The 23,411-nt window shown below is 39.4% G+C and overlaps 1 protein-coding gene across 1 annotated transcript in view; it reads right to left on the reverse strand.

The window, feature by feature from the left end:
* Positions 1-23,411, reverse strand: part of nedd4a (NEDD4 E3 ubiquitin protein ligase a) — a 242,825-nt gene that overhangs the window by 165,057 nt on the left and 54,357 nt on the right. The window contains exon 4 of the mRNA XM_063065708.1: positions 11,517-11,555. Coding sequence (XP_062921778.1) covers positions 11,517-11,555 — 39 coding nt within the window. The remainder of the gene's footprint in view (positions 1-11,516; positions 11,556-23,411) is intronic.

Raw genomic sequence — 23,411 nt, forward strand, 5'->3', positions numbered from 1 at the left:
GTCTCACCGATATACAGGAGGCCAAATTGGGAGCGTCAGATAGAGTAGATAACCTCAACAAACTCACAGGTGAAGTGTTGCCTCACCTAGAAGGACTGTTTGGGACCCTGAATGGTCGTGAGGGAGGTGGTATAGGGGCAGGCGTGTTAGTGTTCCACAAGCAAGGATAAGTACCAGGAACAAGATCAGTAGAGAGGGACCAACAGACAAGAGAGTCGCATAGGGAGAGATCCCTGCAGAAAGTTGGGGGGGGGGGAGGGAAAGATAGTGGTGGGATCCCATTGGGGACGGCAGAAGTTATGGAGAATTACATGCTGAATGCAGACATGGATGGGTGATTGGTGATGAATACCCAGTTGATATTTTCTCTCCACAAAAACTCTGGTAAACAACAGCTTTGGATGTATTCAAAATGAAAAGTTTTGGGATCTTATTAACAATGACAAGCTTTCCTGAATTTCTCATGGTACCAACTGTACAAAATAGTCTCATTGTTTTCGGTTATAGTATTTTTTCATAAGGTTTTCCATGAGACAGTTAATTTATTCCCCAGTTTATAACAAACCATTTACTACTTTTTATTTGTAAGTCACAATTCTCTAGCAGGGACTTCGTTGTGGAAATGTTTCCTCTTTTCACAAAAATCCTTCAACAAAATTAAGAAGATGGGACTTGTACATATTAACTAGAGCCCTTTATGGACAACCATACCAGAGGGCATTTTTGGAACATGCTTGGTCAGAGAATTCCTTCCTCGCAGTGCTTCAGGACTGCCTTGGCAAAAGATTACTTTTAAATGGTGAAACGGAATGTTTTAACACTATATGGAATACGCCATTAATTTGTACTTTAGCACAATCCAGCCTCAAAATGTACTATTGTTCACGTATGACTACTTAAATTTCATTAACTTTGTTTACTGCACTTTCACTGCACAAGAATATAGCCATATTATGGGGCTTTATATGAACCTTGGTCTATTAAGCACTCACAACTAATTTTCATTTCATTATTTTTCACTAATTAATTTTAAATAAATTGTAGGCAGTCAACTAAGTCACTGATTTGGAAACACACACACACAAAATTCAATATCCATCTGCTTTAAGCTGCTATGCAAGTTATTTACCATACATCATGCCAAACCATTTCATTCCAAAATGGTGCATTATTTTCTAGTTCAGTTTACACAAGTTCATATTTACACAGTGGAAAGTCTACTGAAAGTCTTCAGAAAAATAGGCGGCCAGATAGTTAGAAGATCCACACAAAGTTTGTCAACTCAGTGAAATATGAGTCTGTATCCCCACTAACTACAGCTAAAAACAACACATCACCACCCAAAAGCAAAATATTGCAGATGCTGAAATCTAAAATTAAAATAAAATACTAGGAATACTCTACAGGCATGGAGAAAGGCAGAGCTAGCTTGGAGAGAAGGAGAGTTAGTTCTTCGAGGAAGGGACATCAATATGAAACCAGAATATCTTTGAGGTAAAAATTACTAATGGTCAGAAGCAGGGGTGAGAAGGGAAGTCGAGAATTCTTAAAACTTCGACATTTATTTCAAATGTTCTGCTCAAAGACAAGGGATGAAGATCCTTTCGGGCAATAGCCAAATAATATCACTCAAATCAACCTCAGGAGGCACTTCTTTTGTATTAGAGCAAAACATTCTTTGTTAAATTATATTTAATCACATTTACATTCCTTCCTTCCAATCTTCAAAAAAATCAATTAGATCCTTCTATAATTTTTGTTATTTTCAATGAACATTTGTATTAATTCTACTAAAGGGATAATTTCCAATACCTTTAAAATAATTGAATGACATCTCCGTACACAAATCAATTATCTAATGTTTAGTAAAAGAATCTCTTATCTATTTGTCTGTCAATGGAGAATTAGCTGCAGCCAATTGTCGAGGCATCTTGAAATATGCACAAGAACAAAGCTTACTCTACAGAATTGTAGGGGATATCTCAAACAGGTATTTTATATAAACACTTTCTATTCATTTTCTAAACCAAGAAAGGCTTTTAAACCTAATTATTTCAGCTACTTACTTAAAGCAAAATAATAGATTCATTTTTAAATACAAAATTGCAGACATTCGGCAATCCATTAACTTGACCTCAGTTAATTGGAGCATCAATTTTTAAAACCCCTTACACATTTTAGAGTTTCTGTGTTTTAACTTTTAAGGATTTTATTTTTATGATTTGATTTATTTTAAACAGATTTTCAATGTTGCTAATGATCATAGACATCAGAGAAAAAGAACATCAATGAATATAAAGTAACTTCAGATGCTGGGATCTGGAGCTAACAAACTACTGGAGAAACTCAGCAGATCAGGCAGTATCTGTGAAGGGAAATGGGCAGTTCAGATGAAGGGTCTCAACCTGAAACATTGACCATCCATTTCAGGCATGAGAAACAACCCATGGTTTTTTTATAACCAGTTCTAACAGGCAGCAGAGTAGGGCAAACATAGTTTAGCCAACGTCAATTGCCTTACAGCATTTCTAGGATGCTGTAAAAGAGAGGTGAGAGTGGATATTGGCCCGCTGGAAAATGATTCTCGAGAGGTAGTGATGGGGGAGAAGAAAATGGCAGATGAACTGAAAAAGTATTTTGCATCAGTGCTCACTGTGGAAGACACTAACAGTGCAGTGGAAGTTCCAGGTGTCAGGGGTCATGAAGTATGGGAAGTTTATATTACTAGGGAGAAGGTTCTTGGGAAATTGAAAGGTCTGAAGGGAGACATGGTGCAGGCATTAGAAATGATCTTTCAAGAATCACTAGATTCTGGAATGGTTCTAGAAGACTGGAAAACTGCAAACGTCACTGCATTCTTCAAGAAGGGAGAGAGGCAGAAGACAGGAAACTATAGGCCAGATAGTCTGACCTTAGTGGTTGGGAAGAGGTTGGTGTCAATTATTAAGGATGAAGTCTCAGGATACTTGGAGCACATGATAAAATAGGCCACATTCAGCATGGTTTTCTCAAGGGAAAATTTTGTCTGACAAATCTGTTGGAATTCTTTGAAGAAATAACAAGCAGAATAGAAAAAGGAAAATTAGTTAATGTGTGTACTTGGATTTTCTGAAGGCCTTTGACAAGGTACCACGCATAAGGCTGCTTAAAAAATTAAGAGCCTGTGGTATTACAGGAAAGATAAAGTAGTAGCTGATTGGCAGGAGGCAAAAAGTGGGAATAAAGAGAGCCTTTTCAGGTTGGTTTCTGGTGACTAATGGTGCTCCATAAGGGTCTGTGTTGGGATTGATTTTTTTTATGTTATATGTTAATTAATATGGATTAAGGAATTGATGGCTTTGTTGCAATATTTGCAGACAATATAAAGATAAGCAGAGGGGCAGGTTGTTTTGAGGAAGTAGAGAGGCTATAGAAGGACTTAGCAGATTAGAAGAATGGGTAAAGAAGTGGCAGATGGAATACAGTGTCAGGAAGTGTATGGTCATGCACTTTGGCAGAAAAAATAAAAGGGTTGACTATTTTCTGAATGGAGAGAAAATACAAATAAACTGAGGTGTAAGGGGACTTGGGAGTCCTTGTGCGGGATTCCCTGAAGGTTAATTTGCAGGTCGAGTCTGCAGTGAGGAAAGCAAATGCAATGTTTGCATTCATTTCAAGAGGATCAGAATATAAAAGCAAGGATGTAACATTGAGACTTGATAAAGCACTGGTGAGCCCTCACTTGGAGTATTGTGAGCATGTCTCAATCCCTTACCTTAGAAAGGATGTGCTGAAACTGGAGAGGGTTCAAAGGAGATTCATGAAAATGATTCTAAGTTTGAACAGCTTGTCATATGAACAGCATTTGATGACTCTGGGCCTGTATTCACTGGAATTCAGAAGAATAAGGGGGTAACCTCATTGAAATCTATCAAATGGTGAAAGGCCTTGATAGAGTGGATGTGGAGAGGATGTTTCCTATGGTGAGAGAGTCTAAGACCAAAGGACTTAGAGGAGTGTCCTTTTTAGAATATAGTTGAAGAGGAATTTCTTTAGCCAGGGAGTGGTGAATCTATGGAACTTGTTGCCATTTATGTGGAAGCAGAGGTTGATAGATTCTTGATTAGTCAGGGCATGAAGGGCAGGAGAGAAGGCAAGAGATTGGGGCTGCGAGGAAAAACAGATCAGCAATGATAAAATGGTGGAGCAGACTCGATGGGCCAAAGAGCCTAATTCTGCTCGTATATCTTATGGTCTTATTTCTGTAGGTGGGTGTACGCTGGTCTATCAGATGATAGAATTTGCATCCTGGAAGGTCCTCTGTTAACCAGGACTCCAGTTATGATAACCAAGATATCTTCTGCAAAGAAATTCTTGGTAGAGTATTCATGTAAGCCAAAGATGGACTTAGCAATTATATGGGTGGTGAGCAGTTTGACATTCCCTCCCAGTGCCAACTAATTCTGAGATTTTAAAGTTTTTGACAAGGATCTGCATTATTCATTATATATCCACAAAATACTAAGAAATACCCAGGCTGGAGACTGATCATAGAATATATATAGCAGGTTTGGATTATATCAGTATTTTTTACCTTTGCCTTAAGAACTTTGTCTTGATCCTAAGGACTTTCTACAGGGGCACAAATGAGAGCATCCTGACAGTCTGCATCACTGCCTGGTATGAGAACTGTATCTCCCTCGATCGTAGGATTCCTCAGAGAGTGGTGTGGATAGCCCAGCGCATCTATAGTTGTGAACTTCCCATGATTCAGGACATTTACAAAGACAGGTGTGTAGAAAGGGCCTGAAGGATCATGGAGACCCCAGTCACCCAAACCACAATCTATTCCAGCTGCTACCATCCGGGAAACGGTATCGCAGTATAAAAGCCAGGACCAAGGGGCTCTGGGACAGCTTCTTCCACCAGGACATCAGACTGATTAACTCACACTGATTTGAGTGTACTTCACATTATGTTACATTAACTGTTCTATTTATTATAAATTACTATGATGGCACATTGCATATTTAGACGGAGACATAACGTAAAGATTTTTACTCCTCATGTATGTGAAGGATGCAAGAAATAAAGTCAATTCAATTCAATATATTTAACTGCTTCAAATGGGCAGCAAATTATACCAGTGCCCAAGAAGAGCCGAGTGAGCTGCCCCGATGACCGTCATCCAGTAGTACTCACAACTACGGTGACAAAGTGCTTTTTCAGGTTGGTCACAGCTGGAATTATCTCCAGTCTCAGCAAAGACCTGGACCCAATGCAATTTGCCACAATAAGTCTAAGGCGATCGCAATTTCATTGGCCTTCACTTGGCCTTGGTTCTCCTAGACAATGCAAATACCCATGTCAGGACGCTGTTCATTGACTACAGCTCAGCATTTAACACCATCATTCCCACAGTTCTGATCTAAAAGCTCCACAACCTGGACTTCTGTACCTCTCTCTCTGCAACTGGATCCTCAACTTCCTAACCAGCAGAGTGCAATCTGTGCGGATCGGAAAGAGCATCGCCACCCTGCTGACAATCAACACTAGTGCATCTCAGCCCACTGCTCTTCTCACTCTACACCCATGACTGTGTGGCTAGGCACAGCTCAAATGCCATCTCTGACAATATAACCATGGTTGGCAGAATTTCAGATGGTACAGGAGTGAGATATATCAGCTGGTTGAGTGGTGTCGCAGCAAGAACCTTGCATTCAACGTCAGTAAAACCAAAGGACTGATTGTGGACTTCAGAAAGGGTAAGACGAAGGAAGTCTGGGTTCTGATGAAGGGTCTCGGTCCCAAACGTCAACTGTTTACCCTTTTCCATAGATGCTGCCTGGCCTGCTGAATTCCTCCAGCATTTTGTGTGTGTTACTTTGACTTCCAGCATCTGCAGATTTTCATTTGTTTGAAATACTTGATGCTATTAACTTAGAAGTTACAAATCTCAACTGGATTTTCACATCCAAGGTAAAGCATTAATAATTTACAGAGTATGGTACACTCCTTTCATTCAACTTGGCAAACTCAATAATATGCCAGATCGTAAAGATCGATGGGGGGTGGGGGGGGTCAGGGCCAGAGGCAAGGGACAGGCTGGTTCAGCTCACTGCTCAGCGATCTGTCGCCTGCAACAACAGACTCCTGAATTGGCTGCAGTGATCCCTCGCTTCATGTCTGCAACTCACTTTCATGAATTTCAGTTCTGAATACTATTTGCTTACTTTTATTGCTTGCGCGATTTGTTCCTTTTCTGCACATTGGGTGTTTTAACAGCCTTCTTTTTTAATGGGTTCTATTGGGTTTCTTTGTTTTGGGGCTACCTGTAAGGAGATAAATCTCAAGGTTGCATAAAGTATACAAACTTTGACAATAAATGTACCTGTACTTTGAACTTTGATGAAATTCAAGATAGCACCAGTTAAAGAAATTACATTAAATTAATTTTAGTTTAACAAAACATTTAATCCAGTCATATTTTAAAGGTATTAAAATCTCACCAGAACAAAATAGTCTTTTTAATTGATGGAAACTCCAGGAAATAAATATTGCTCAAAGGTTACACCACTTAAGATTTTCCCAAGATAATATCAATACTAGATGAAAAAGTAGACCAGAGAATTGTTATATTGTGTAGAACAGGAAGGGAGAAATTGCCCACAATGCTCTTGCATTCTAATTGAAAAATGCATCCTTTTAGTTGAACCTACTATGTATTTTGTTTCCTAATGCTACAACAGAACCACATTGTTAGTAATAAAAAAAAAATCACAGGTTGTGAAGAGCTTTGCTATTTCCTGAGGTTACATTAAGAACATTTTTCCCTCCCTTTTCTCCCCACCCTTTGTTTCTCTGTACAAGTTTCTCATGGAGGGATTTGACAGCAACAGCTCTATGAGTGAAATCACAGTGTCTTGTGTTAGAGGTTACGATAGAATCGCCGTTGATCCAAAGTGAGCATATGGGCCATCACAGACTGAAGTGGCATTAAATGTTACGACATAGAATTGATTCAGTGGCATTGAACTAGATTCTCCTTTAATTGTTCTTACAGTTGTAGTTCATCAGCTTGGACAGGCTTTTGCTCCCACTGTAAAAACAGCATGAAAACTAAAATACAGATCAAAGTTCTGCTCTTTGCACTCAAAACCTGAAAGCATTTTCAAAACTCATGTTTCACAACCTGCAGCAATTCATCACACCACCTTTAATTATGTGTTTCAATAAACAGACACCAAATTGTTGAAAGTGTACAATGCCAAGGACAAAACCCAATTGTAATCATTTGTACCAGGCACGCATCACTTTGAGAAGAGTTCCAAAGATTACTTGCACTATTTCAAATGCAGTCTTATTAGTTATTAGTTCACCAAATACCTTCCAATAAATGAGTAACTGAGCCCTTTACATTTGCTAGCAAATAACAGCTCATTTCCAATATATTATTCTTGGCATTTATTCAAGTTTAAGACCTTAGTGTGTTCAACTTTGCAATATTCCCTTTGAGCATCAGTGCCAAGATTTGTAGCATCTTTAAAGCTTTAGAAAAACCAGACTGATAGCCCCTTTATCAGGGAGTTAATGAATAACATTAAGGGTGGCACCGTAGTGTAGTGGTTAGCACAACACTTTACGGTACAGGCAACCTGGGTTCAATTCCCACTGCTGCCTGTAGGGGAATTTATACATTCTCCCTGTGACTGCATGCATTTCCCCCAGGTGCTCCACATTTTAAAGACATACCAATTGGTACATTAAATGGTCATTGTAAATTGTCCCATGATTAGGTCAGAATTAAAAACAGGGAAAATTGCAGGGCAGCAAAAGCCTAGTCTGCACTGTATCCCAAAACCTCATTCTTAATAATGAACTCCAACATCTTCCCAACCACTGAAGTTAGGCTAACTGGTCTAAAATTTCTATTCTTCTGCTTCCTTCCCTTCTTAATGAATAGAACAACATTTGGAAATTTTCATTCCTCCAGAACCATTCCAGAATCTAGTGATTCTTAAAAAAATTATTTCTCATGCCTCTACATTTCCTTCAGCCACCTCTTTTAGAACCCTGGGGTGCAGTCCGTCAGGTCCAGGTGACTTATCTACCTTCAGACCTTCCAGCTTCCCAAGCACCTTCTCCTTAGTAAAAGCACTACACTAACTTTTCAAAACTCTCAAGATCCTGGCATATGCTGGTGCTTTCTACAATGATGCAAAATCCTGATTAAGTTTGTCCACCATTTCTCTGTCCCCCATTACTACCTCTCCAGCATCGTTTTCCAGCGGTCCAATATCCGCTCTCACCTCTCTTTTACTCTCTATTTATCTGATAAAACCATTTGTATCCTCTTTTATATTATTGGCTAGCTTACCTTCACATTTCATCCTTTCTCTTCTAAAGGCTTTTTAGTCGCCTTCTGTTGGCTTTTAAAAGCTTCCCAATCCTCTAAGTTCCCACTAATTTTTGCTCTATGATACGTCGTCTGCTTTTATGCTGCCTTTGACTTCACTTGTCAGCCACGATTGTGTCACCCTGCCTGAAGCCTGCAGTTCTGGTCACCACACACCACAGGAATGATGTGATTGTGCTGTCGATGGCGCAAAGGAGATTCACCAGGATGTTTCCTGGACAATTACGAAACAGTACAGGCTGGATTTGTTTTTCTTGGAGTGGAGGAGCTGGAGGGATCACCTGATAGATAAATATAAAATTAACTGAGGGATTCATAGGGTAGACAGTAAAAATATTTCCCCCGATGGAGGTGCCCAAAACAAGGGGGGACAGATCCTGACGAAGGGTCCCGGCCTGAAACATCGACTGTACCTCTTCCTAGAGATGCTGCCTGGCCTGCTGCATTCACCAGCAACTTTCATGTGTGTTGCGGGGACAGATTTAAGCTGAGAGGTAGAGGCACCAAAGGGAATATTTTCCACACAAGAGGGTAGTTGTAGTCTGAAGTCTGTTATCTGAAGGTGGTAGAGGCAGCAAGTCACTGATTTATTAAGTACCTAGCCAAATACTCAAAGACTAAGGCCTAAGGCAGCAAGGTTCCCTCTAATTTGTAAAGACCAGTGTGCACAAAAATCTTGTGCTGTGCAATTTTTTGCCTAGTGACAACAAGATGTGCACACTGAATAATTTCTTCAATAAAAACACTATAAATAAGCCAGTTCTAAAATCTGCAGGCAAATCTTTGCAAAGTTCACGGTGCCAACACCATCCACATCAGAAACTGGAAAAGGAAACATGATTGTGTACAATCATGAAATATAATTAACATGCTGATGAGGTAGAGGGTGACAACCTTTTGTGCACAGCTTAAATTCCTTTGTGTGAGTAGCAAAAGATGTGTGCATCCACACATCCACACACCTTAGAGGGAACATTGTAATGCAGGTAAATAGGATTAGTGCAGGTAAGTAGGTGGAATACGAATCAACATGGCTTCCACTGCTATATTTCCAAATCTGATTATTCATCTGAAAAAGTATACTCATCTAAAAACAAGCTCTATTGAGCAATGTACTTAGTCTTTCCACTGACGAAAGCTCACCTACAAATGCCTTTTCAAAAAAAGTTTTATAATTAATGGACATATAAATGGATAGTGAGAGAATAATAAAAATTCACCCACAATTCTAAAAGATTTTGCTGTCCAAATATCAAAACACTACTGGTGAGTTCGGAGACCTTTCCAATGCCAATGAAACAAAAGGTCACCCACTCCTCAAAATCCCAAATCCAAAACAAATGGCAGCCCCAAAAAATTAATCACACCAGACAAAAGTCTTGCAAGAACAATCATGATGCAAGTGAAGAGCAAAATGTCACTGACATTACTTTCAGGACTTGCCGAGCATTGCTTTATTGCACAGAGTGGCAAAAGGGATACAAGGCTGGAGAAGGGAGAGGATCATGGGATGGGAGGCCTAGGGCGAAAGAAAGGGGGAGGGGAGCATCACAGGAAGATATAGTGAGAGGGACAGAGGGAGGAAAAAAAGAGAAAGAAAGGGGAAATACCACATCCCTTATTTATTTATTATTTTTTCCCCTTTCTTTCTCTTTTTTCTCCCTCTGTCCCTCTCACTATATCTTCCTCTGATGCTCCCCTCCCCCTTTCTTTCTTCCTGGGCCTCCCGTTCCCATGATCCTCTCATATCCCTTTTGCCAATCAACTGTCCAGCTCTTAGCTCCATCCCACCCCCTCCTGTCTTCCTGTCTTCTCCTATCATTTCGGATCTCCCCCTCCCCCTCTCAAATCTCTTACTAGCTCTTCTTTCAGTTAGTCCTGACGAAGAGTCCCGGCCTGAAATGTCATCTGTACCTCTTCCTAGAGATGCTGCCTTGTCTGCTGCGTTCCACCAGCATTTTGTGTGTGTAACCTGATTCTGATATGGGTCTCTATTGTGGATTGAGAGTGGGAAAGGGGCAGGAAGAGGGGAACCATGGGTGGGAAAAGATGAAGGGAGAGGGGAGAGAGCAGGAAGCACCAGAGAGACATTCTATAATGATCAATAAACCAATTGTTTGGAATCTAATGACCTTGCCTGGTGTCTCAGGGCTGGGTGTGTCTGCAGCCAGGCCACCCCCTGCCCCTGGCACTCCTTCTCTGCCACCTGCCCCACAAATCTCCTGCGACACTCCACCCTCACCACTCCAAACGTCCTTTGCTCATGCCAGACTTACAAACTCGCTCTCTGCTGACAAATACAGTATTGTGCAAACGTCTCAGGCACTCTAGCTATATATACCTACCTAGGACATATGTACAGTTCTGTACATTTTTAAGTTTGGAGTGTATTATTTGCTTCTTGACGGGCTCATTGCCTCCAGTATCAAAAAAAACAGATTTCAAGACTACCTTCAATATTACTGTTTCCATTAGTTTTCTCCATTGGTGAACCTGTTAACAGCATCGCAAGTTAATAAGCGATTCGGATTAACTTTCCTCTCTTTGATTGTAATCAATCAGGAGTCATTGAAAACAGTATGTTTAATAATCATTAATTTAATCCTAACTTAATTCAGTTTATTATGAGGGCTAAAATGGGAGGTCAAATAGAATGAAAATGTGAAATGCTTTGCTCCTGGAAATCTATAATTAAATACTGCTAGACAGAAGCAGGCGGCACTCAGTACTGGAGTAATGTACAGTGCAGAAATTACAATGAAACATCAAACAACTGGTTTATGACAACATTCTTGTTCAGCAACAGTGTTAAAAATAATCCAACGCTGTGACTGGGGACCTGATGTTTTGATTTCTGGCTACAAGCACGTATGACACTGCAGAAATAAACAGGTAAAGCATTTTATGGTAAAATTGCGAGAACTCTCAGTGGACATGTAATCGATTGCAAGTGTAACCCTTCATATTTAATGGACTAGCAACCCAACAATCTGAAGTAAATAACTTTAACCTCCCTACATACAAGCATCTTCCTTCTGCTCTCTCCAACGCAAAGAGAATGTGTGCTCTTTGAGGTTTTAAATTTCTAATCTACAAAAGTGAAACAAATAAATATACTCACTCTGAAATAAAATTCTTCATTCCACTTGGGATCTAAAGTCTGAAAGAAGAAAGCATTTGGTAGGTGAATATGATGATTTTCTTTTCCAAAAAAAAAAATCACAGCATTTCCCAAACAATATAAAAATAGTGTGCTTTCCAAAAGTCAGAGAAAATGTCAAAAGCATTCAGGAAGGTCAAGCAGCACCCTTGGACAGAGGAAACATTTCAGATTAAGGGAACTTGATGGTGCTTTATTACAGTGGTTCTCATTGTGACTCTCCCCCCAGGGGCCAGGAAACTGGGGGCCATAGGAGCTTCTGAATGGGTACTGTTCTAATGAAATATTACTAAATCATACAAAATAAGAAAAAAATGAATGTGTGTAATTTAATTAGAACCCTAAATGAAATGAATGGAAAAATAAGCTAAATGAGGCAGCAAACAGCTTAGCGGGTGTGTGTATCAGGCCGGTGGTGGGGGCTGGGGGTGGCACATCAGTCGTTATCTCTGCTCCTGCTACCTGAGCCCCGCACCACACCTGCCCCCAAATCAGTGATGACACAGTGAGCAGGTGGGCATGACCCAGCAGGATACACTGCAACATGCTCCACCAGCTACAGGCACACACACAAAATGCTGGAGGAACCCAGCAGGCCAGGCAGAATCTATGGAAAATAATTGCAGTCAGCAAGACCGAAGGGTCACGGCCCAAAACATCGACTGTTTACTCTTTTCCATAGATGCTGCCTGGCCTGCTGAGTTCCTCCGGCATTTTGTGTGTGTGTTGCTTTGGATTTCCAGCATCTGCAGATTTTCTCATGTTTGCCACCAGCTGTAACTCACTTTGTTATAGATAATTACTTGTTTATCGAGAACGATCCGCATCTAACTCCAACTCAAAGACTGTCAGAAGTTGCACACATCAAAGTTGCTGGTGAACGCAGCAGGCCAGGCAGCATCTCTAGGAAGACGTACAGTCGACCTTTCAGGCCAAGACCCTTCGTCAGAAGTTGCCTCGTTTTCCAAATCAAAACCCTTATCAGAAGGGGATTAACATGGAGAGCCTTGCATGGCCTGTGTTCTAGTAATCTAATTAAACTGGTTATGAGTATCCCAAACAAACGGGAGACTGGGCAGGAGGGTCAATCAGCAAGCAGGAAGCTGGTTCTGTATTCGAGCCATCCTCCTGATCAACCCATCGGTATCAATTCGTACTGATAAAATTTCTGATGACTTGGAATCAGAATCAGATTTAATATCACTGGCATATTGTGAAATTTGTTAACTTTGTAGTAGCAGTACAATGGAATACATGATAGAGAGAAAAAAAAACTGAATTACAGTAAGTATATACACATATTAAATAGTTAAATTAAATAACTAGTGCAAAAAATAGGAATTTTTTTCAAGTAGGGGATCGTGCACAATTCTGATTTGATGGAGACAGAGGTGAGAGCATGGAGGAACATCTGGAAAACTTCTGAAATGCCCACTTTGGGGCCACTGCTACTGTGTGGTAACCGGAATCTCTGGAGCTGAAGGCCCCAAAATCCTCGGCTTTATGTGTTTCAGCAGCCAGGGAGAGGTCGAAGGCGCTCGGCAGAGGATGGCGCTCAGCAGGCTGTATCGGAGAGGCTGGTCGGAAGCTCGAAGTTTTCAGACAGTGTCAGCTGTGGTCGGCTGCTTCCAAGGCATCCGCAAGTTGACGATGCCTGGAGGTTTATGGCAGGGAGTTTCTCCCTTTTGCCGCCTGCTGTCAGGGACTCGGGAGTCGATCGCCTCAGGACTTTGAGACTTTTTTTTTTACTGTGCCCATGGTCTGTTCTTCATCAAATTACGGTATTGCTTTGCACTGATGTAACTATATGTTATAATTATGTGGTTCTGTCAGTGTTAGTCTTTGGTTTGTCCTGTTTTCTGTGATATCACTCCGGAGAAACATTGAATCATTTCTTAATGCATGTATGCATTTCTAAATGACAATAAAAGGAGGAGTGAGTATTCTCATAATCTAAACTAAAAATTAAAAAAATAGTGAGGTAGTGTTCATGGATTCAATGTCCTATCAGAATTCGATGGCAGAGAGGAAGAAGCTGTTCCTGAATCGCTGAGTGTGTGTCTTCTGGTTTCTGTACCTCCGACCTCATGGTTGCAATGAGAACAGGGCATGTCCTGGGTGGTGGTGAAGGTCCTTAATGATAGACGCCACATCTCTGAGGCACTGTTCCTTAAAGATGACCTGGAAACTATGGAGGCTAGTACAGTACCCATGATGGAAGCTGGCTTATTCTACATCTCTCAGCAGTTTACTTCAAATGCTGTGCAGTAGCCCACCAACACCTCTCCCCACACCAGATGGTAATGCAGCCAGTAAGAATGCTCTCCACAGTATATCTGCAGAAATTTGCAAGTGTTTTTGGAGACATACTAAATCTCAAACTTCCAATGAAATGTAGCTGCTGTCATGCCTTCTTAATAGCTCAATTGATACGTTGGGTCCATGTTAGGTCCTCAGAGATATTGACATGCAAGATCTTGAAATTGCTCACTTCTGATCCCTCTATGAGGACTGCTGTCAGTTCCCTCATCTTACCCTTCCTGAAGTCCACAATCAGTTCTTTGATCTTACTGACGTTCAGTGCAAGGTTGTTGCTGCAACATCACTCAACCAGCTGATACACCTCACTCCTGTACGCCCTCTCGTCACCAGCTGATACACCTCACTCCTGTACGCCCTCTCGTCACCAGCTGATACACCTCACTCCTGTACGCCCACTCGTCACCAGCTGATATACCTCACTCCTGTACACCCTCTCGTCACCATCTGAAATTCTACTAACTATAGTTGTATCATCAGTAAATTTACAGATGGCAATTGAGCTGTGCCTAGACACAAAGTCGTGGATATAGAGGTAGAGCAGTAGGCCAAGCACATATCCCTGAGGATTGACAATGTTGATTGCCAGCGAGATGTTGATGTTATTTCCAATCTGCACCGATAGTGGTCTTCCAGTTAAGAAGTTGAGGGTCCAGTTGCAGAGGGAGGTACAGAGGTCCAGTTTTTGATCAGAATTGGAGGAATGATGGTGTTAAGTGCTCAGCTATAGTCAATAAACAGCTTCATGACATAGGTATGGGGAAAATCAATGAGTTGCACAACTGCATGTTTTAGAAGTTTGATCTGTAAATTGATGAAAGCACATTATGATATTGAAATCCTTCTGATGATGTACAATTCCAAGAAAAAGTTTGTGAATCCTTTGCAATTTCCTGGTTTTCTACATTAATTACTCATAAAATGTGGTTTAACCTTCATCTGAGTCACAATAATAGACAAACACAATCTGCCTAAACTAATAAAACACAAATAATTTTACTTCGCATGTCTTTATTGAACACATCGCTTAATCATTCACAGTCCAGGCTAAGAAAAGTACATGAACCCTTGTATTTAATAACTGGTAGAACCTTCTTTATCAGCAATAACCTTCACCAAACATTTCCTGTAGTTGTGATCAGACTTACACAATAGCAAGGAGGAATTTTAGACTGTTCCTCCATGCAAAACTGTTCCAGTTTATCAATATTTCTGCGATACCTTGCATGAACAGCCCTCTTCAGGTCGTGCCACAGCATTTCAATTATGCTAATGTTAGGACTCTGACTCCGCCATTCCAAAGCACGAGTTTTCTTCTTTTTAAACCATTCTATGTTGATTTACTCTTGTGTTTCGGATCATTGTCTTGTTGCATCATCCAACATCTATTAAGCTTCAGGCAATGCTCCGCATTGCAGGAGACATTCTCCTGTAAAATGTCTTGATACAATTTTGAATTCATTGTTCCCTCAATGATTGCAAGCTATCCAGACCCTGAGGCAGCAAAGCAGCCACAAGCCATGATGCTCCTTCCACCATGCTTCAGAGTTGGGATGAGGTTTTGATGTTAGTGTGTAGTGCCTTTTTTCCTCCAAACATAGCAGTGTGCATCTCTGCCAAAAAGTTCAACTTCTGCCTCATCTGTCCACAGAACATTGTCCTGGAAGTGTTGTGGAACATCCAGGTGGCCTTTTGCAAACTTGAGACGTGCAGCATTTTTGTTTTTTGGGGAGCACTGAATCCTTCCGTGGTATCCTTCCACGAATACTATTCTTGTTCAGTGTTTTTCATATAGTGGACACATGAACAGAGACTTTAGCAAGTTGTAGAGATTTCTGCAGGTCTTTTGCTGTTACCCTTGGGTTCTTTTTCACCTCCTTCAACATTGCACAATGTGCTCTTGGTGTAATCTTTGCAGGATGCCATCTCCAAAGGGGAGTAGCAACAGTACTGAGTTTCCACCATTTGTAGACAATTTCTCTTTCTGTGGACTGTTGAACACTCAGATCTTTAGAAATGCTTTTGTAGGCTTTTCCAGCTTCATGCTTCTCTACAATTCTTCTTCTAAGGACCTCTGAAAACTGAATTAATCAAGGCATGGCGCACATAAACAGACCTTTCTGGAGAAGAGCAGGCTCTGAAAGTAACCCGATTTCGTGTGTCTTTTTTATAGGGCAGAGCACCTCTACAACCCACATGTCCACTTTCGTCTCATTGATTGGAACACCTGACTCTAAATCACTTTTGTAGAAGGTATTACCCCAGAGGTTCACATACTTTCTTGAATCCAGACTGTGATTGTAAGTGGAGTACTCAGTACTGATGAGAAGTAGTACAATTGTTTGTGTGTTAATAGTTGAGGAAGATTGTGTTTAGTCTATTACTGTGACTTAGATGAAGATCACACCACATTTTATAAGTAATTGATTCAGAAAAACAGGTAGCATTCACAAACTTTTTCTTGCAACTGTATGTTAGGTTTTTGAATGATGATCAGGCCAGTGAGGAAATGATTTTTGCCAAAAGCTTAAGACAGATGTGAAAGGTGAAACTACTTTTTTTGAAGAAATCGAGTCCTATTTCTTGGAAAACAAAATTCCACTGGAAAATTTAATGGCTTTTGCAAAAGATGGCGGTGCTTTGATGATAGGAAGAACGAGGATTCATTGCTCATTTAAATAATCATGTGCCTGACATTTTTTGCACACACTGTGCCATCCAGCATCAACTTTTGGTTGCAAAAAATTTGGGAGGACATTTGCATGACACCTTGCTGCTGTAATAATGGCTGTCAACGTTATCAAATCAAAAGCACTCCAAGATAGTCCTTTTCAAGAACTTTGCGGGGAAAACAAAGATGATTCAGAGGTCCACACATAAAAGTTGCTGGTGAACGCAGCAGGCCAGGCAGCATCTCTAGGAAGAGGTCTTCCTAGAGATGCTGCCTGGCCTGCTGCGTTCACCAGCAACTTTTATGTGTGTTGCTTGAATTTCCAGCATCTGCAGAATTCCTGTTGATACAGAGGTCCGATGGTTATCATAAGGTAATTGTCTTCATCGCTTTGTTGCACTTTGGGATAGTATCATAGCACTTCTAGGTGATAAGCAGCTTGGTGAACAATTTGCCACTGCTAAGTCTGATATATTTTACCCGTCAGATATATTTGAAAAACTGAATTTATTAAACAAACTGATACAAGGAAAAAAACCTGCAATCTCACATCATGCAAGAAAGGCTATTGCCACTTCCCTTGGAAAAGTCAAACTTTTTAGCAGCAGTATTGGACATTGTGAGTTTATGCAGTTACCATCAGAATCAGATTTAATATCACCAGCACGTGTCATGAAATTCATTAACTTTACAGCAGCAGTACATGGAAAAGGCTTTAAGTAAATATAGAGCAAAAATGAATTACAATAGGTACAATATGCACCTATTAAACAGTTAAGTTAAAATTAGTAGTACAAAAAAAGCAGATGAAAAGGAAGTGAGGTGGTGTTCATGAGCTCAATGTCCATTTAGAAATCGGGTGGCAGAGGTTAAGAAACCGTTCCTGAATTGTTGAGTGTGTACCTTCTCAATTGCAACAATGAAAAAAAGGGCATGTCCTGAGAGGTGGGGGTCCACAATGATGGCCACCACCTTCCTAAGTTCCTCTAGAGGTTAGTATCCATGATGGAGCTGACTAATTTTATGTTTCTGCAAATTTCTTCAATCTTGTGCAGGGGTCCCCCATAAGAGATAATAAGAATGCTGTCCATGCTATATTGTTGAAATGTTTAATGTTTTAGTTGACAAACCAAATCTTCTCAATCTCTGATTGAAATGTTGCCACTGTCTTCCCTTCTTTATAGCTGCATCAATATGTTGCATCCAGGTTAGATCCTCAGAGATATTGACACCTTGGAACTTGAAACTGCTCACTCTCTCCACTTCTGATTCCTCTAGGAAGATTGGTTTGTTCCCTCGTCTTACCCTTCCTGAAGTCCACAATCAGCTGTTTGGTTTTGTTGACTTTGAATAGAAAGTTGTTGTTGTAACACCACTCAGCTAGTTTGGTATATCTCACTCCTGTACACCCTTTCGTCACCAGCTGAAATTCTGCCAACAATGGTTGTATCATCAGCAAATTTATAGATGGCATCTGAGTTGTGCCTAGCCACACAGTCATGGGTATATAGAGAATAGAGCAATGGGCTAAGCACACACTCTGTGAAGATGTTATTTCCAATCTGCACAGATTTCGGACTTCCAGTTATGAAGTTGAGGATTCAGTCGTAGAGGGAGTACAATGGCCTATGTTCTGTAGCCTTTCAATCAGGACAGTAGGACTCTTAAAATAGAATTGTAAGATAATGATCTAATTGTATATCTTGATCATTTGAAACAGCTCCACACTGATATGGAATTTCGGTTCAGAGATCTGCTGGAGATGCATAATTCAGATTGGGTGATGGATCCATTTGGAGTGAATAGGAACAATACTGGCACCACATTGCAAAGATGTCTTATTGAGCTGCAGAATGATAAAACAACTCAAGCAAAATTCAAACAGAGCAGGCAAAATTTCTTTATAACTAATGATATTCAAAATAAGTTTCCCCAGCTCAAAGAAATCTAATTGCTTTCAATTGCATTTCCCACCTCTTATCTAATTGAATATGGTTTTAGTCAAGCTTGTCACCTGCTATCAAAAGTCTGTAACCATCTTGATGTTGTGAAAAGAGGTGATCTTTGATTATCTTTAACCAAGTTGCAACCAGATACTCAAAAACTCACCAGCTTGCATCAGTCACAAGGATTTCACTAAATACCCAAAATAAAATACATTGCGCTTGTTCATTACTGGTTGGAAGAATATTAGATATACTGTAACTAAATATCCAATTCAGAGCTTAGAAATAGTTTTTTTTATTTTATTTTTATTTGGATAAGGAATTCACAAGTATCATGTACTTTTTCCACACTTACAATCTTTTCCATTTTTTTGTATGTATAAAACTATAATTATTTATACATTCTTAAGAACACATTGAGATGATATAAAAGGAAATTAGACACTTAAATAGATAATTATGTACAGTGGTAATTCTAATCTATTAGGCTAAGTAATGGTATTAGTTGTTAAGAAACGTAGTAACAATAGTTTCCATAAATCTCTTCTGGACTATTTCTTTGGTCCAAAATGTTGTATGTAAGCCTATGTAACAACCATTATAGGTGTTTATATCCTAACTTGTTCATGCTTGCTCCTGCCCCCAGACATAATTATCCAATCCCTATGTACTTATTTACTTAATTTTATCATTTTTTATCCCTTTCCCAAATCTTTTCCTTTACTTGTATTAATTCTCTATTTTCCAAAAGAAAACAATAACAGTAAACATTTAGACTAGGGGTGCTTACGTTAGCAATATTACTGTGTTGATGAGAAGAGCAGTATAAATCATTAGGAGAGTCATCTAAAGTCTGCTCGCATTGGGGTTATATATTCGATCCATTTATTCCAGATTTGATAAAATTTTTCTTTTTGAATTCTCAGGGAGTAAGTCAACTTTTCCATTTTAAACATTTCCAAGATAATTTTGTACCAATCTTCTAATGTAGGTGGTATTGGATTTAGCCACTTTCTAGTGATTGATTTCTTACTTGCCGCTAAGAGGGCCTGCAGCAACTTTATATCTTCCTTCTGTTCAAGAAACAATACATGCCCCAAATAGAGCGTCTCAAAGTTCAGAGGTATCTGGGACCTAAGTACCTTAACTAATGTTCTATGAATACTTTCCCAATATATACTTAATTTAGGGCAATCCCAGAAAATATGAAAATGATTTGCCTCCTTGGAGCCGCACCTTCTCCAACACGTCACATTTGTATCTTTATATTTTTCCTGATATGGGGTCTTGAAGTATCTTATAATATTTTTCCAACAGTGTTCTCTCCAAGTCAAAGAATTAGTCGAGGACCACTGAAAGCTGCATATTTTCCCCCAAGCCTCCTCTGAAAGTACTAACCCCGCTTTTTTCTCCCACTTCTCTTTCATATACAATGTGTTTACATTTTTAGCATGGGAGAGTGCATTATATAATCGAGAAACTGATTTACTAGGTATTGAACTGCAAGCCGAATTCAGGATCTTGAAAAATTCTAATTCTACTGTTGATAGGTCTGTATATCTACAACTCTGGTTAACCTAGTGTCGTACTTGAAGGTACCTAAAAAAGTCATTGTGTTCCAGGCCATGTTTGTCCTGCAGGATTTGGAAACTTTGTAATACTCTTTTATCTATAAATGAGAGGTAGGTTGTAAGACCTTTCTTTATCCATAATTTAAATCTTTTATCTCCTCTGTTGGGAAGGGATTCGGTATCATATGCACACCATCTGAAGAGTTTTAACATGTTATTAATTCCACACGAATTAATCACCTTCTGCCATACTTTTAATGTAAGATTTATCCAGCTGTTTCTAAATTTTTCCAATTGGGCCATCAATCCTTTGTCAGCTATTGAGGCCTATAGAGGAAAACTGTCAACTAATCCAAATTCTATTTCCTTCCATCTAGCCTTATATTCCCTATTACACCAATATAATAGAGGGGTTATCTGTGAGGCATAAAAATAATTTCTCAGGCAAGGAAGAACCATATCTCCTCCTTCTTTCCCTAACTGTAATGTGTTATATCAAATTCTAGGTTTCTTTCCTTGCCAAATGAAGCGGGAAATCCATTTGTCCCATTCCCTGAATTGATTATCATCCACCTCCACAGGTAAAGTACAGAAAAGGTACAGTAACCGAGGAAGAATATTCATTTTTATAGTATTTATCCTTGAATTTAAACTTAAAAAGGGGATAAGATTCCATCTATGCATATCTGCTTTTATCTCTGAGATTGATGGCCCATAATTTACCTGTGACAGCGTTGAAAGATCCTTCGGCAGGGTTATTCCTAAATATTTTAATGATTTAGCTTCCCACTTAAGATCGTATCTATCCTGCAATTTTTTGGATGGTGTATAACTTAGGGACATAACCTGCGTTTTCTTTACATTTATTTTATAACCTGATATTTTCCCAAAGTCATCCAACAGTGTAAACAATCCTATAAATGATTTTTCTGGTTCACCCAGATAAACCAAAACATCATCTGCGAATAACGCCACTTTCTGTTCAATCCCTGCCACCTTGATACCCTTTACGATTTCGCTCTGTCTTATTAGTTGGGCAAGCGGTTCAATATATAGCGCAAAAAGGAGAGGAGAAATTGGGCATCCCTGTCTAGTGCCTCTCTCTAAGATGAAAGAGTCAGAGAGGTCCCCATTTATCTCAATTCGGGCTGTAGGGCTGTCATATAGGAGTCTGTATTACTTTAGTAAACTTTTCTTGAAAGCCGAATCTTCCCAACACTCTGTATAGGAATGCCCAACTAACCGAATCAAAAGCTTTCTCAGCATCTAATCCTACTACCATTGTCTCTGTCTCGTTCTTATTAACCTGTTCTAATATGTGTAGAGTTGTCCTTATGTTGTCCTGTGTTTGTCTTTGTTGAATAAATCCAGTCTGGTCTAAATGGATTAGGCCAGGTAAAAGCTTTTCCAATCTGCGCGCTAATATAGATGTAAATAGTTTGTAATCTAAATTAAGAACACTAATTGGCCGATAATTGCCACATTCTAGTTTATCTTTACCCTCTTTAGGAATAACTGAAATAATCGCTTCTCTCCAGGAAGGTGGAGTTTCTCCTCTCTGCAAGATCCAATTAAAGGTGTTAAGTAGTAATGGGGCTAACTGTGACTTCAGGGATTTGTACCACTCTGAGGTAAACCCATCTGAACCAGGGGACTTTCCAGCCTTTAACCTAGAGATGGCCACGTTCAGTTCTTTGGCAGTTACTGGTTCTAATAAACTTTCATTTTGTAAATCTGTAAATTTAGGTAGATCTAAAGAATTCAATAAACTGTCTATATAGGGCTCATTGGGGGCCCGGGGTTGGGAGTACAGCTCTCGATAATATGTTTCAAAACTCTCTTGAATTTTCCCTATTGTACTCTCCGCAAACTTTGTCTTTGGATTCTTTATCTTATGAATTGTATTGTCTGCTTGTTGTTTTCGTAATTTATATGCTAATAATCTAGCTGATTTACCTCCTACTTCATAATTCTTTTGTCTCAGGTAAAGAAAATTTCTTTGAGTTTCCACTGTATAAATATCGTCAATTTCACTTTGCAATTTCCTAATTTCCTGTTTTAGATTTGAATTACTTTTGTTGCTATCTACAACTTGAAGTTGTTTTAATTTCCCTTGAAGGTCTGCTAATTTTTGTGCATTGATTTTTTTCATGTGAGTGGTAATGGAAATAATTTTCCCTCTCAGTACAGCTTTCAATGTATCCCATAAGATCACTGGTGATGTTTCTCCCGTGTCATTAAGGTCTAGATATTCTTTGATTTTCTCCCCTTAATCTCTCCATTACTTTTTGGGTTATTGAGTATATGTGAGTTCAGCCTCCATAGTGTTTTCCTCATTTTCCTTTCCAGTATTAGAGACATAGAGACTGGGCTATGATCCGACAGATCAATTGTTGCAATATTACAGTTTTTTATCCTGAGTCTATCTGTATTAAAGATAAAGAAATAGTCTATCCTTGAATAGGCTGAATGAGGGAAAGAGTCATGTGTATAATCTTTACTAGTGGGGTGTAATTCCCTCCACACATCTATAACTCCCAACTCCTCCATCAATAAATTCATTTTCCGAGTCAGAAGTTTATTCTGAGTAACTATTCTTGAAGAATCTAATACAGGATTTAATCTAATATTAAAATCCCCTCCACAAATTACTACCCGTTGAGAACTGACCATTATGTCAAAAATATGTCTATAAAATGACCATTCACTACCTGGAGGAGCATAAACATTCAGCAATGTTATTTCTGTACCATCTATTCTTCCTGTAATTTTTACAAACCATCCATCTTTGTCTTTAGTCTCTGAGATATGTTCATATTTAAGAGTACTTGATATTAAAGTAGCTACCCCTCTTTTGTGACTCAATTTATATGATGAATAAAATACATGCTTAAAGCCCATTCTTTTTAATTTTCCATGTTCAGATTGGCTCATGTGTGTTTCCTGGAGGAAAGCTATTTGTGCCCTCTCTTTTTTCAATTTAGACATAATCTTATTTCTTTTAATTGTATTCAAAACCCCATTAACATTATAGGAAATTATTTTTACCAATTCAGTTTGCATTTTTCTCTGGTAGAAAAAAACTCTCCTTTTCTAACCAAACAGTAAGCAATCCCTTCTCAACAGTAAACCAAAATATATAACCACACCCTAGACATTTTTGAACGTATAACATTTGAAAATTTTTCCCGACTTCCCACAGTGAGGCCTGAGCACCGACCCGCCTCAGTTCAGAGGGATAACCTCTATCTTCACCCTGTGTTAGAGGGCCCTCGGCAGTTTGAATAATCATAGAGAATTTTCTCCTATTTATGTCTTGACCATATTGCTATCATTCAAGTTATTCCAC

This window comes from Mobula hypostoma, chromosome 13, assembly GCF_963921235.1.
Source record: "Mobula hypostoma chromosome 13, sMobHyp1.1, whole genome shotgun sequence".
NCBI lineage: Eukaryota > Metazoa > Chordata > Chondrichthyes > Myliobatiformes > Myliobatidae > Mobula > Mobula hypostoma.